This window comes from Heliangelus exortis, chromosome 2, assembly GCF_036169615.1.
Source record: "Heliangelus exortis chromosome 2, bHelExo1.hap1, whole genome shotgun sequence".
Classification (NCBI taxonomy): Eukaryota; Metazoa; Chordata; class Aves; order Apodiformes; family Trochilidae; genus Heliangelus; species Heliangelus exortis.
Genome location: NC_092423.1, coordinates 51,259,168 through 51,273,043, shown reverse-complemented (window position 1 = coordinate 51,273,043; position 13,876 = coordinate 51,259,168). Strand labels below are relative to the sequence as shown.

The 13,876-nt window shown below is 40.7% G+C and overlaps 1 protein-coding gene across 1 annotated transcript; it reads left to right on the top strand.

Moving 5' to 3' along the window:
• The first annotated feature begins 259 nt into the window (after positions 1-259).
• Positions 260-12,758, top strand: TARP (TCR gamma alternate reading frame protein). Its single transcript, XM_071736135.1, has 7 exons — positions 260-852; positions 973-1,284; positions 2,435-2,450; positions 6,479-6,522; positions 8,771-9,061; positions 10,440-10,511; positions 11,220-12,758. The coding sequence occupies exons 1-7, from the start codon at positions 810-812 to the stop codon at positions 11,351-11,353; spliced, it is 912 nt and encodes a 303-aa protein (XP_071592236.1). The 5' UTR covers positions 260-809; the 3' UTR covers positions 11,354-12,758.
• The last annotated feature ends 1,118 nt before the right edge of the window (positions 12,759-13,876 follow it).

Genomic DNA, 13,876 nt, shown 5'->3' with positions numbered 1-13,876 from the left:
ACAGGAGGGAGCCAAAGGAGCTCATCTCCCTTTCACCCAGCAAGCTGGACCTGGGTTTGCTGGGCAGAGGGGAGGGCCCCATGGCACCAGCGCTACTCATTGAGATGCTCCTCTGTGGTGGCTGTTGAGAGCAGCCCTTAGCACGCTCGACTTTATTTTCCAGCCTTCCTTTCCAAGAAGAGTTTGCATCACAGCTGAACTTTGAAACCAAAATCCTGTGGCTGTGCTTTTCCTCCCACACTCAAAACCAAAGCAGAGGCACACCCCTGGGGTGCAAGTGCCCCAGCTGCTGCTGGCTGATGGCCTCCAGCTGCTCTGGTGGAGGGCAGCACAAACATGAGGCACCACAGGCACTTTGGCAAGATGCAGGTGGATGACTAAGCTGAAGCAGCAAAAGAAGCTCCATTAGAGAACTGAATGCCTTTCCTTGGCTCTCTGCTTCTCCATGCACTCACTTCTCACTGGGGTGACTTCTGGAATGAAACCTTCAAGCCCTGATACATAGCTGGAGCAGGTCTCTCTTGCAACACTTTCCCGGTGACTCTGGCTCATTTTTTCAAGCTTGGATTTATCAGTGGTTCTCCTGTTGACCAGAAAAGTAGGTGGGACTACAAACTCCTAAACAGTTTTAGTATTTGCCATCACGTAGGTAGTTTTCTGCAGAGACACCCTGTCTTTTGTGCACAGAAGACCTGTCCCTGAAAACCGCTAAAGAGAGCCACCTCCTCCTCCCACACAACACTGTCCCCATCTGGAGTCCCCTTCACCCTCCCCTGAGTCACAACAGCAGCAGAGGGTGACGAGCCAACATGCTGTTGCTGGCAATGCTTGTGACCACAGCCACTTGGTCTTGTAAGTCCTTCCTTATTTTCTTACCTTTCCTCACAGACACGGATGGCTGTGCTAACAGGCATCTTCCCAAATCTCTGGACTCCTGCTAATGGAATCATTCCTCCTCTTTTCTTTTCCTAGTTGGACTTGCACAAGAAATTCCTTTGCAGAGCCCTATATCCATCACCAAGTTCAAAGGAAGTGCACGGATGACATGTGAAATTCAAACATCGAGAGTAACATTTGATGAAACAGTAATACACTGGTATCAACAGAAGGAGGGTAAAGCTCCAGAGAGGATACTGTTCTTCATATCAGGGAAATCTTCAGTTGAAAGTGGCTTTCAACTCAATAGGTACATGGTTGAAAAAGTTTCTGCCCAGAACCGGTCTATTTTTACAATAAAAGATGTAATTCCAGATGATACTGCTACCTACTACTGTGCCTACTGGGATTCTCACAGTGATAAAAACTGAAATAACACCAGGGCAGAAAGAAACCCAAACCCTTCCTTAACATCTAAACCACAAAGTTGTAACTTGTGCCACTCTCGCTGTCTTCCTACTCTGTCTAGGATGAGCTGCTGAAAGGTCAAATCTTTTTCTGCCATCCAAAAAGAACAGCTGATTGCACAACTGTCTTTTTCAAAGTCTGAGTCATCATTAACATTCTGATCTTCAAACACACATCTACTATTTTCAGGGCAAAGCAAGTATTCACTGACTTAACAATTATCAATACTGGAAACTCAGCTGCTCCTTTGGTGTTCTTTGCACAACCATAGTAGAAACCTGGCGGTCCTTGAAAGGAGAAAATATTGCATTGTTCCCCTGTAGGCAGCAGGTGCCAAGACTTGCCGGGCGATGGGCCCGGACGGTGCTCGCCCCGCCTGTGCCCAGCTGGGGCTGGCCCAGGTGCGCATGCCCGGGTTCGGCAGGGTGTGGTTCCGGAGCAGGCGCCAGAGCCAGGCGGATCGAAGTTAGTTCACTGATACTAAGCCGAACCAACACTAGCTCGATTGACTCTGTTCGCGGCTGGCGCTCTCTCGGGCTCCTCCGCCTCGAAGGGTGGTGCCGAGGGGGCCGCGGCAGGCATTTCCTTCGGGGGAAATGCCTCGGTCTTTCATAATGGAGCCGCGGCGGTGGCAATTGCCACTTCTATTTCGGCTTTCATAACAGCTGATAGATTGCAAATGACCCGCCAGGTGTTGTCCGCACCAATAATGTCGCCGTTGGTCTCCTTATGGTGGAGACTTGCCAGCAGATTATACACCTCCCTCCAGAGGTCCCAGGTGGTCTCAGGACCCGGATAGCGGAGGGGTTCCTGCCTTTCCGCCTGGGCTACAATCTGCTCGGCAACGGCGGTGTCGGTAGGTTTGCTTGCATAGGATTCCATCATCGGTTTTACTGATGTCGATGTCGAAGAAAGAGAAGAAAAGGTTTCTCTTACCCGAATCTTTTGGGGTATCGAACGGTCTGTGGAGAAGGGTCACTTTCGGACGAAACGCTCGGGGAGACGGTTTAGACCGAAATTGCTGCCCGCATTCTCCACCAGATGTTGCGTGAGGCAAATCTCGCCGTGAGCGCGAGCTCGGTTTGCGAACAGAGTCGATCGAGCTAGTGTTGGTTCGGGTTAGTATCAGTGAACTAACTTCGATCCGCCTGGCTCTGGCGCCTGCTCCGGAACCACACCCTGCCGAACCCGGGCATGCGCACCTGGGCCAGCCCCAGCTGGGCACAGGCGGGGCGAGCACCGTCCGGGCCCATCGCCCGGCAAGTCTTGGCACCTGCTGCCTACATTCCCCAGCTAGGGAAGAGAAGGCAGTAGATGAAAGGCAACACAATGAAGAAATTGATGGTGGGAATGATATGCTTGCCACTGCCTAGCACATCTGGGAAAAAATTCTCCAGTATTGCTTCCCTGCTTTTCATATAAGCAACTCTTAAGTCCCTATATATATTGATCAGATACTGCAAAATCCCACACAGACCCATTTAAATCAGAGATTCAGTCTCTTGTCTGCCACAGCTGATGATGCGATGCCCTTTTATTTCATGTTACAGTGAATTAGTATATAGCCCTGGGCACAGCAAGCGTTTCAAAGAAGAGTGTGAGAGGAACAATTTTTGTTTGTGGCTTTAGCCTAGATATGTGCTGGCTCATCAGTTTTTCTTTTCTTGACAAAGGGTGTAATCGGATGCCTGAAATGCTGGGCCATCACACAGAATGAGCCAGGAGACTAGAAAGAAGCTCAGACTAGGTGCAAATGATCACCAAACAGAAAGTCATGGAAATCTTAAACACATAGTGAAGTTTAAGCAGACAGGAGCTTGCTGATTTCATTGAATTCTGCTGGTTCTGTGCTAGTCAGTGGTGTGGCACACAGCTCTCAGCCAGAAGTTGTTACTGTCACATGCTGTCTTTATTCATGGGATCTCATAGCAGTTTTCCAGATAGCTTCCTCTTAGTTCAGTGAATTGTCCTTAATTTCTGTTGTTTTCTGCCATCTGTGTGCAGTGCCCTGCTGCATCCATCACCGATGCACTTGCAGTGCTGCAGTCCACATTGCTGCTTTTCTCAGGGACCTTTCCCTTGTGGTCCTGTCATGGTGTCAGAAAGCAGACTGCATCCTCATTGCAGCCTGTGGCATCACTGTGCCCACTTTATGATAGTAGCATAGGTGTGGATCATTAAAAGCTCCAACTCCAGTGATTTCACCACCTCTTGCACATTCTGGGTGTTTCACAGGAGACCAGCACTTTCCAAGCTCCACAAGAGCCATCCATTGCCTGTCCAAAGAGCAAAGCTTTGTGCAGGATTTCCTCTGGCTTGACATCAGTGCTACCAGCTGCCAGACAAGGAAGTCCCCTCCTCCTCCAGGGCTGGTTTCCTTCTCCTCTCTCAACAGCAGTAGTGTGGCAAGAAAACATACTGCTGCTGGCAACACCTGTGGCCACAGCCACTTGGTCTTGTAAGTCCTTCCTTGTTTTCTTGCTTTTCCTCACAGGCACCCATGGCTCTTTTAACAGGCATCTTCCCAAAGCCCTTAATTTTTGAATTCCAGCTGATGACAGCATTTCTCTTCTTTTCTTTATTTTTTTTCTTAGATGGATTTGCACAAGAAGCTCTCATGCAGAGCCCTCTGTCCATCACTAAGTTTAAAGGAAGTGTATGCCTGGAATGTCACTTTAAAGACTTCCCTGAAAATTTAGGTGGCACCATCATACACTAGTATCAACAGAAGGCAGACAAAGCTCCAGAGAGAATACTCTTTTTTGCAGGGGCAAAAGTAGTAGATGAGGGCTTCCAAGCATACAGCTATGTGGCTGAAAATGTTTCTAGCCAGAAACTGTATTCTTACAATCAACAATGTCATTCCAGACAACACTGCACCTCCTACTGTGCCTACTGGTATATTCATCGTGGTAGGAACTTGGGAGATCACCTATACAAATACTCCCTCAGCATCTCAACCAGAAACAACTTGAAAGATCACAACTCACAGCCCCTGGTGTGAATGACCTGCAGCAGCTTGGCCTCATGCAGGCTCTGGAGAAGTATGACACTCTCAGTGCTGACGGATGGCTTGGAAGCATCAGCTGCCAAAAGCCTGAGATTTCAATTGAGCAAGTGCAAAATGCCAAGGAGATTATAAAGGTCCAATACCTAACTCATGCTCTTCATTACACCTTCTCCTACCTCTCTCTCAAACATGGCAGCCAACTGGTTGTGAGGATTTATGAAATGGAAAGGGACAATTTTCCATTTTATTATTCCTCAAAATAGGTCAACATGTTGCACTGGAGCTCTTCAAAGCCTTAGGCCTCACAAAGAAAAATAAATAGAGAGCTTTAGGCTGAAGGTTTGTAAAATTTTATGCAAAGGAAGCAGAGTCTTCTTTTCACTCAAAAGTTAGTAACTGCCACAGGAGGAATATTTTCTATTTATTCCTCCTCGCATCTGGAGGTGGGCTTTAAAACGCCCTAAGTTTTTTGTGCTGTTGTGTGGTATTATTTTTAGCTGTATCAGTCCTTTTGCCCATCTTCTTGCTTATCACTTTTTAATCATCGTAGTGAATTCATGAGAATCACAAAAAAATTCTGGACACAGAGTTACCAAAGCTACTACCAAAGAAGAGAGCTTTTCATATTTAAGAACAATCTTTCATATTTATGTCTCATACTCAATACACCCCTTCTAGCTACCGCCTTAAAGCATATACCCACCCTCACGCTTAGAGAAATTAATCCACAGAGGTTTTTGTCTACCATCAAGTCTCTCCTTCTTATTATCCTTTACTGTGGTATCCTGATACTCTCCTCACTGGTCCATTGAAGTGTTAGTAAAAAATATGAGCCTGGTGACACAACTTTCAAATATGCATTTGGTCTCCAAATGGCTACAGTAAGAAACGCACAATGTTTCTTTTCATAGAGGTGATCCAGTCTAAGTTGATTGTGAAGGGAAAATGCCTGGAATGTAATAAGCTTGTCCTCTTCCTACTTACAAGACCAGATCACCCAGGGGAGTTAGAGAAGCTGTCTGCAATACATAGAGTTTCCCTTTTTTTCCTCTAATGAGACCTCACAGCTACACACTGTTGTGGCCATAATCCAAAACTGCAGGTGAGATGGTGGTGGTCTCCTGTGCTGTGCATCTCATGGCATGGCAGAAAAGCAGTGGTCATCACCATTTTCTGTCTGTATCACTCCTGCTATTGCTTTGTGGTTGCAACTGTGATGTTCCTGCTCAGGAGCCTCCAGAGTAAACAGCTGCTTTTGTTACACCCACTTCAAGTGAAAGACCCTTACTCTCAGTCTAGTTCCTCCCTCCAGCCATAAATGCTAATTTCTTAATGTAGTTTTGCTGTCAGGATGCCACATGGGATCCCAGAAGCACTCAAACTCAGTTTCCTTTAAAGGGCAAACTAAGAATAGAGGCTTTTGATTGACAGTAGTGGTGATCCCTCTGATACTATCTTGGGCTGCTTTGTAAGAAACCCACATGCAAAGGAGCAGCCTCCTTCTTCCATCAGTTAGTATATGAAAAGATGCCAGTGAGCTGCTGCTGCAGCAGAGTCTGGAGTGATTCAGGAGATAAATAAGAAGGTACAGGGGGAAGAAAAAGCAAGCTGCAGCACTCGGACACCTTCAGGATGCTTATGGTGCAGGCTCTCCCTCTTTTCCCTCTGCTGAATTGTATTAAGGCAACTAAAAATGCACTCCATGCTGGCAGTACTTGATGTCACTTAACTGCAGATGAGAGAGGGTGTTCTCCTTTGGGAAGAGCAGGATCATCACCTGGAGGTATGTAGGTTTTTAACATGCACAACCCTGTGCACTTATTTGTGTGTCTAAAATGAAAGAGGAACCTTCACCTAATTCTTAGGCTTAAAGCAGAGGAGCTAGCTAAAAAAAAAAAGTAGCAATGCTTTAGGAAAGAGATTTGCTCTGACAGGCATTAGACACCAGCTAAACAACCAGATGCAATTCTGAAATTCCTGACATTCTCACAGAAGTCAAGGACCAGGCCTTCACTCACAAGTCTTCTGGGGCTTACTGGGAAAAAAATGGGATTTTCTTCGGCAATGGCATAGCAAGAGAGCACGTTAGGTTATTGCAAAGTGAAAACACAGTGTGTGGAATAGCTGGATCAAATACTTCGGCAAGGGAACAAAGCTAATTGTCTCTAGTAAGTACTACTATTATTGATCTGATTTTCACAGAATCATCTAGGTTCTCAGATAATTAAGAAAAAGAGATTGTAGAAAAATTAAGTTTTACCTGACAAACTATGCTTTATCCATGTGCATGGTAGCCCAGATGGGCCATAAATGTGAATGGAGTGATTGCCTCTAGATAAATACTGTGATAGGGGAACAGAGAAATGATTAGAAGTGAAAATATAAATAATGGAGTGGATTAACTCGTCTTCTGGGAAAGAAAAATTAACTGCCTCAAAGTTTACTCTAAGAACAGTAAGAAATGTTTCTTATTCATAGAGGTGGTCCAGTCTAAGTTGATTGTGAAGGGAAATTGCCTGGAATGTAATAAATTTTTAGTTCCAGGCCCTATGAAAAATAACTGGATTACTTTTACATTTACATTACCCTTAACTGTAATGAAGCTATGCGATCAATAGATGAATGCTGTTTTCAGTGGAAAGCATATAGTAATGCCTCCAGAATGTTGCTCAGAAAGTACATGCTCTTACTAAGTTCATCATAATTAAGTCAAGTTGTAAAAAGCAAAGGAGAATTCCAGAGAAAGTAAAAAAATGTTATTCCTCTGGCCAGAAATGTTCTCTGATGCAATTCCCAATTAAACTGTGCCTGTTTAGAGGTAGCTGCTTTTGCCAAAAAGATAATAGCATAATCACTCACCAAAGGCATGAACTCAGTTATGGGCATCAGTAAGTTTTGTTTAGAATATGGACTTTGTGTTTAAAGTACAGGCTTCAAAATATGAGTTGGATGAAATTCCAGTTAAGGTACTTCCACAGAATAAGTAATTTGCAAGACAGGGCATTAAAGGGAAAAAAATAGCTTGCCTTCATATTTAATGCAAGGAATAACTAGGAAAATTCCTTAACTTCCTTTGGAATCATAATGTAACCACACTTCTTTTTAAAACAGAAAAAAAAAGAGCTTACTTAAGAGAAAATGTAGCAGGCCAGAGGCACCATATTTTTGTTCTGGAAATCCCAGAGTTGAAGAATTAGAAATCAGCAATAAAATAAGCATGGCATCGCTTTCTTCCTAGAAGATGTTTTTCAAACCCTGAACATTTTACACACTGCAAAAATTGAACTATTTCAAAAAGTAAATATTAAAAGTTAATTTTAAAAAAAGTTAATTAAAAATATTTCTAAAAGAAATATTAAATTCCTCTTACCAAATAAATGAACAAAACTCAGGAACTGTTACCATAATTTCCTAATCTTCAAAGACTTGTGCAGATAAATACACTTTCTGACAGCAGCATTACTTGGATATGGGCTCTCACATAGTGACCTGAAGTTTTTAACTCAGTATCATGGCAGATTATGAGTATCGTCAACAATATTTTGCCTTCCTAAAGTCTCTCAAAAACAGTTTTTCAAATATTTGTAGTAAATTTCTAACGTTGTAAATAAGCAGTCTTAAAGTTATTTTTCTAAAAAAGATCTCAAGACATCTTTTTTAGGTATTTTTTTATCTACTCTGCTATTAAAGTATTACAAAGTAGATCTAGTCCCTCTCCCTCTATCAGATGTGCCGCTTGATACAAAGCATGAACAAAGTAGTCTACATGTTAGTGTTCACTAAACAATTTAGGACTTAAATAATGTTTTTCCATGCACATGGCACAGTATCAAAGCTTAGACCAAATATTCTCTAGTGATTGAAATACCCTGTATTATGTAAAAAAAAAAATAGTTTTGAATATCTGAACGAGTCTTGTCTTCTGATTTTGAGCTTGATTTTCTGTACCATACTCATAAAAGCTTTTATTAATTTTGGTTCTCTATAACATAATACATTTTAAAATAAGATTGAAAGTTATGTTTTCTATTTCCAGACATTCTAAATAGTATTGTAACTATTTGTGTCTGAAAACTACAACTTGCCATTTGAGTTCATCGAAATAATATTTCATATAAAGTGTTTTTGAATGCCAGGTCCATCCAGATCAGCCAAATACTTATTTTTACTTCAAGAATGGAAACAGCTGTAATTCATCCGCCCTGTTACTTAAAATTCCTTTCATACACAAGATATTTATATTCCCATCCTAAGTACTTCATAACAAATTAGAGAGTTAAAACATTTGTTAATAAGACAATTCGGTTGCTGTTCTTCAAAGCTGTATTTTGTGACTGCATATTTATTTGGTGTACACTATTATCCTCTAACTCTCTATTTTGTTTGTTGGTTTTTTTCCTTCAATAACCAATCCAGACCAAGGAAATTCTCCACCAGCAAACTCTGAGATCCTGCAGAGCCAACACAAAAATCAGTTAACATATGTTTGCCTTATTGAGAAATTCTATCCAGAAGTTATTCGGGTGACATGGACTGATGGAGAAAAAGAGATAACAGAAAACGTAGTAAAAGGAGACGCTTGGAAGTCTGCAAAAGGAGATGAATATTCCATCAGCAGCTGGTTGACTGTACCAGCAGAGAACAAAGACAAGAACTATTATTGCAAGTATGAGCATGAAAGCCAGCAGGAAACACTGACAACACAAGGTATGCACCACACTTTTAAAATTTAATTCTATGAATTACTAAAACAATTTTTTTTTTTTTTTTGCAACAAAATTATAGAAATAATGCTTTCTCTTTCTGTTCCTGAAAGCATCTGCTTCTTGGCACAGCAATACCCAAAATACACATCCAGAGAAACTATTGTTTTTTCAAGGAAAACTATCAACCCTGTGCTATGCTCCTCAAGTGAATGTCCTTTTCTAATAGAAAGGACCAGTTCTTGAACTTCATCAGGCATAAAACAGCACAGCTCCACAAGGTCTGCACTGAGCCCTCTCGGTTACTTTCCATTCTATAGAAGTTTCTGAGAACAGTATCACCTCTCTGTCACCCACAGTTTACTGGTGCAAGTCCCTCTGACACCCCCTGACATAAGTCACAGTTAAGAAAAGCTAAAGAGTTGAAAACTGAGTTGACTGAGGATGTAGAACAAAGTTTAAATATATTACTTACTCATAGTCCAGCAATAGTGAGGTAATAGCCATGTATGAAAAGAACATATTTCATTTAATTGCAGAATGACAGATTATACCAAGCAAAATCTGAAAGACTGCAAATTTAAAGAAAAAAGTAACCTATAATCAATGCAAATTGTTTAAACCCTGGTCATTTCTTTAAGAAAAGCTGCTTTTATTGGTTTAGATTAATTTTTTCTCACTGCCTGCTTCGGTTCAATTTATTATCTCTGTATGTTACTTGAGTGAGAGCATGGCAAATGGGTAAATAACAGTTACATTTCAACCATTTTCTGTTTCAAGCACAACAGGGCTTTATTTTAAAGAACAAACCACTACCAAAATAGCAAATTCCCAACACAGGAACCTTAGATCTTACTCTCCTCAAGTTTACTCTTTAGTGTTGAGAAACCACCATGTAACAGACTAATTAAAGTCTCTCCTGATACACATTATCCTGGGTTTTCTAGTAGCAGTAAGTTTTAAGGGCAGACTCCACCTGTTTCAGTGGCAAGATCAGGTGATCAAGTTCACCAGTTCCAAAAAAAGGAGATGCTGCCAAGGAACAGCCTAATGGACACATTCCTGAAAAGCAGAGGCAAACCTCCCATCTGGGGCAACAAATACCCAATCACAGAATCACAGAATAGTTATGGTTGGAAAAGACCCCTGAGATTACTTCTCTACGAGCATTCATGCCCTTCTAATTCTCTCTGCAAATGAATCCTACCTGTGAACATCTTCTCTGAAGACAGATATTAAACACAGGGGTTTTTTTGTTGTTTCATATTAACTTCCCATTTCACTGTTGCTGTAGGGCCTTTTTTTTCCTCCTATAACACAATTCATGTATGTTGAAATTAAAGAAAAGTCTAATTGGGACACTCCAACTCTCTTTCTATCAGCTGCTACAGAGACAACTTCTCAGCAAGAGGAATGCAGCACATATCCTGGACACAGCACTGGTTTTAATAGAGGTAATAAAAATTTATTAAAATGTGGGAAAGTACTGCATGTCATGCAAGAGTTAGATATTCTTACATACGCTAAGAACATCATGAAAATTACCTCTCTAAATAGCATACAGGATATCTTTTAAGCCTGGGGTCTGGCACTTTAAAATGCTCCAGTACTACTCTGAATTGACAGTTGCCTCCTGTTGAAAATTATAAAGGGCTCTCCTAGCTTTATGAGGAGCTTTACTACAGGTGCTGTTCAGGCTACTAGATTACCAGCCTGCATTAAGTGCCACTGTTTAAAATATCTAAGTAGTAAAATTCTCGGTTTTTCAGCTCAATATTCCACCAGCCTAGCAATTGTCTAGTACTTCAGCCAAGGAAATGTACTTTTAGACTGAATGGGAATTTACCAAATTGTGACCACTTATCTTCAAAAAGCATTCAAACAAGCACAGTGCTACCCATAATCAGTGCTGGAAACACTGGAACATTGTTCTTGCCTTTGGAGGGAATAACAGCCCAGCAGCAATGAGGGGCAGCCTACTGCTAAGAAACCTGCTTAGTCTGGAGCATATTAGCTGTGCAAACTCACTCAAAGGACAGTCATACTGTGTCCACAAGGATCATTAGAATTGCAGCAGTAAATAGACTACACAGTCCCAGATCTACCCATGTTTTAAGAGGTTGTACAATATTGACACTAAACAAAATTTATGTTTGTTACAGATCACTTAATGCACAGGACAGCGTATTTAGTGTATATCATCATTCTTCTGAAGAGCTCCATGTACTATTTCATTGTACTCTTCTTCATCTACAGAATGTGGGCTTCAACCAAGAACCAAGGAAAGAAAGCATAAATGCTGCTTTAAGAAAGACTTACAAAATCATTTTCAATTTCCTTTGCTATCTACTTACCTATTCCCTTGCTCTCAGTGTTAGATGTAACAACAAAACAAAAAGAAAACTGTCCCAAAACATTTTTCTGACAGTAGTGCACAGCGTTTGTTTCACTTTACTCCTGGTGTTTCTGTAGCAGTCTGGTTTCCTAATTGTACTGAGTATTCATCACCTGAGGTGAGCAACAGGAGTAAGGTTACATACCTTGGATTTTAATCTGAAGTCCGTGTTATAAAATGAGAAAGGTACTCACATTAAAAGTACTTATGCATGCAGAAGTTTAGAGAAGTAGTGGGGATATTGACATATAAAGCACAGATGCATTTTGTCATTATGCTATGGACTCAATTAGGAGCATTCCTGTGCTGTAAATTCACAGATTTTTTTGTTCATTTTTACTTTCAATTATTTATTACAACTCTCATGTAACCACCAAAGCAGGACTTAAATATTCTAAAGTGATGTGTGCTTTAGGAGTCAATTAAACACCATTTTTTTAAAAAGTGACCATAGCATTTATTAATTAGGAAGTTATCATCTTGATTATAGATAAATTTTAAGTTGAGCAAAACTTTTAATTTGAAGCTTTGCTAGAGAAAGTGTTTTTACAATAGAGGAAAAATTCTCAGATGTTGGACTTCAAACTCATTATCTCAAAGTTCCATAAATCAGTTGCTTTCAAATTTAGTGGGAAAAACAGAAGTAGGTATATCAGGCTAAAGCTTTGGTCAGTTTCAGGAAAAACAGTGACATAAGCCTGGAGTTAAGTACCTGCAGCATCTACATTCACTGTATCTTTTATGATGTAAAGGGCAATAAAAGCCATGTGCATTTTCAAGGCCTATGTTTGTCCTCCAGGATTTCCACAGCATGTACCAAGATGGCTAGAAAAAATGATACATTCCTCTGTGCATATTAATTGCTCAGGAAATCAACAATCCTCAAAACCATCAGTTTTCCACTTTTTAATGTATTCAACAGAACACTTCTACACAGAACAATATAAGCCATTTTGTTACATCTTTCCTGATAAAGAGCTAAGCCAAACCAAGAGGAAATTAAATGCTGTTACAACAGGACTGCCTTCTAGGACTCAAGCTTTGGCAAGGGAAAGAGAACATGAGTCAGGCTCAGTTCTAATAATAGCTGTTTTATTAATAGCATGTCTTGCAAGCTATTTATAATCTGCATGTTAAAGGCAATACAACTATATACTGCTTTCAATGTCATGTTACTCTTCAGTGTGAAGAAAGATGTAATCTCCAGTCTTTAGTCAAACTCTCTTTGAAAATGCATTGATATATCATGCTATTAATTGTTTATGCTTGGTTCCTAACAAGGTGAAATAAAATAGCTACAAAGGTATTTTTGGAATGCAGTTACTGTAGATTTTAGTAGAATCATAAATATTACTGTCCTGCTCTCCCCTACCTTTACCCCTGCTAGAGAAATGCTTGATTGCACTAATGAGCAAAGATCTCTCTCAATAAGACGATCCCCAAATCCAATTATCATTTCTCATCCATGAAACTGAAAGATACAATCCATGCAATACAGGAAAACAGAGTCAACACAGTTGAACTTAGCTTATACAGACATATACTGTTCAAACTAAGTTTTTAATTTTTATTTATTTAGCCCAAACAAGAGGACAAGTTTTTTTTTTAAGGCATCTGGGTGCTGGGGCATTTGTTTGCAAGAAAGTTTGGTTATTTAGTGGAAAACCCCTGTAAAGTGAACCAGTCACAACTGGTTCAGAGGGGGTGGGCTGTGGTGAGAATGGGTGATAAGCCAGGGACAGTTAGACCACAGCCGTCCTGTCTTTTACCACAGCATACTTCTAAACCATTTCCTTCTAATGGAAATATAAAGTGATAAAAACCACATGCCTAAGTTACTTGTAAATAACAAAGCAAAACTCACCATTTCCCGTGTATGTTGGTCTAAATGCATGCTTGTGGTATGTATGTGCAGGGGCTATTGCTACCAAAAAAACACGGGTGCTACAGGATGCTTGCTGGACTTCCAGTCTTATATATCATGAGTGCACACCAGTGTTAGATGTTACTAACATGGACTTCTGTTGTCAGGACTTGAAAGGCTTCTCTTCTCATACAACTGTTTTTCAGTGATTTCAAGCTCTTACAAGCATTACAAACTGAATTACAGGAGCTCTGCTCCTGTTAGAGATTTGCGGTACTGTAAAAATAGCTACAGGCAAACTGGTGTATCCAAGGAAAAGAATGGGATCAACTTTTTCCAGGAAAGCACAAAGGAGGAATGACCACAGATGAATTTATTTATAGAAAGAGATTTGCAATGTATTCTTTATCTTAGAACAATTCAGATTAATAAACAGTTGCTAGAACAATTTGTGTCTTATGCTGTACAGCAACTCACATGCTTGAGAATATTGCCTCCTCAACTATCAAAACAACCTATAACAGGTGATATGGAAAATTATCTGTGGGTTCCTCTTGCAT

Coding starts and splice junctions, on each gene's coding strand:
- TARP (XM_071736135.1), top strand. CDS start 810: ATGCTGTTGCTGGCAATGCTTGTGACCACAGCCACTTGGTCTT. Junction 853..972: donor GACCACAGCCACTTGGTCTT/GTAAGTCCTTCC, acceptor TTCTTTTCCTAG/TTGGACTTGCACAAGAAATT. Junction 9,062..10,439: donor GGAAACACTGACAACACAAG/GTATGCACCACA, acceptor TCTTTCTATCAG/CTGCTACAGAGACAACTTCT.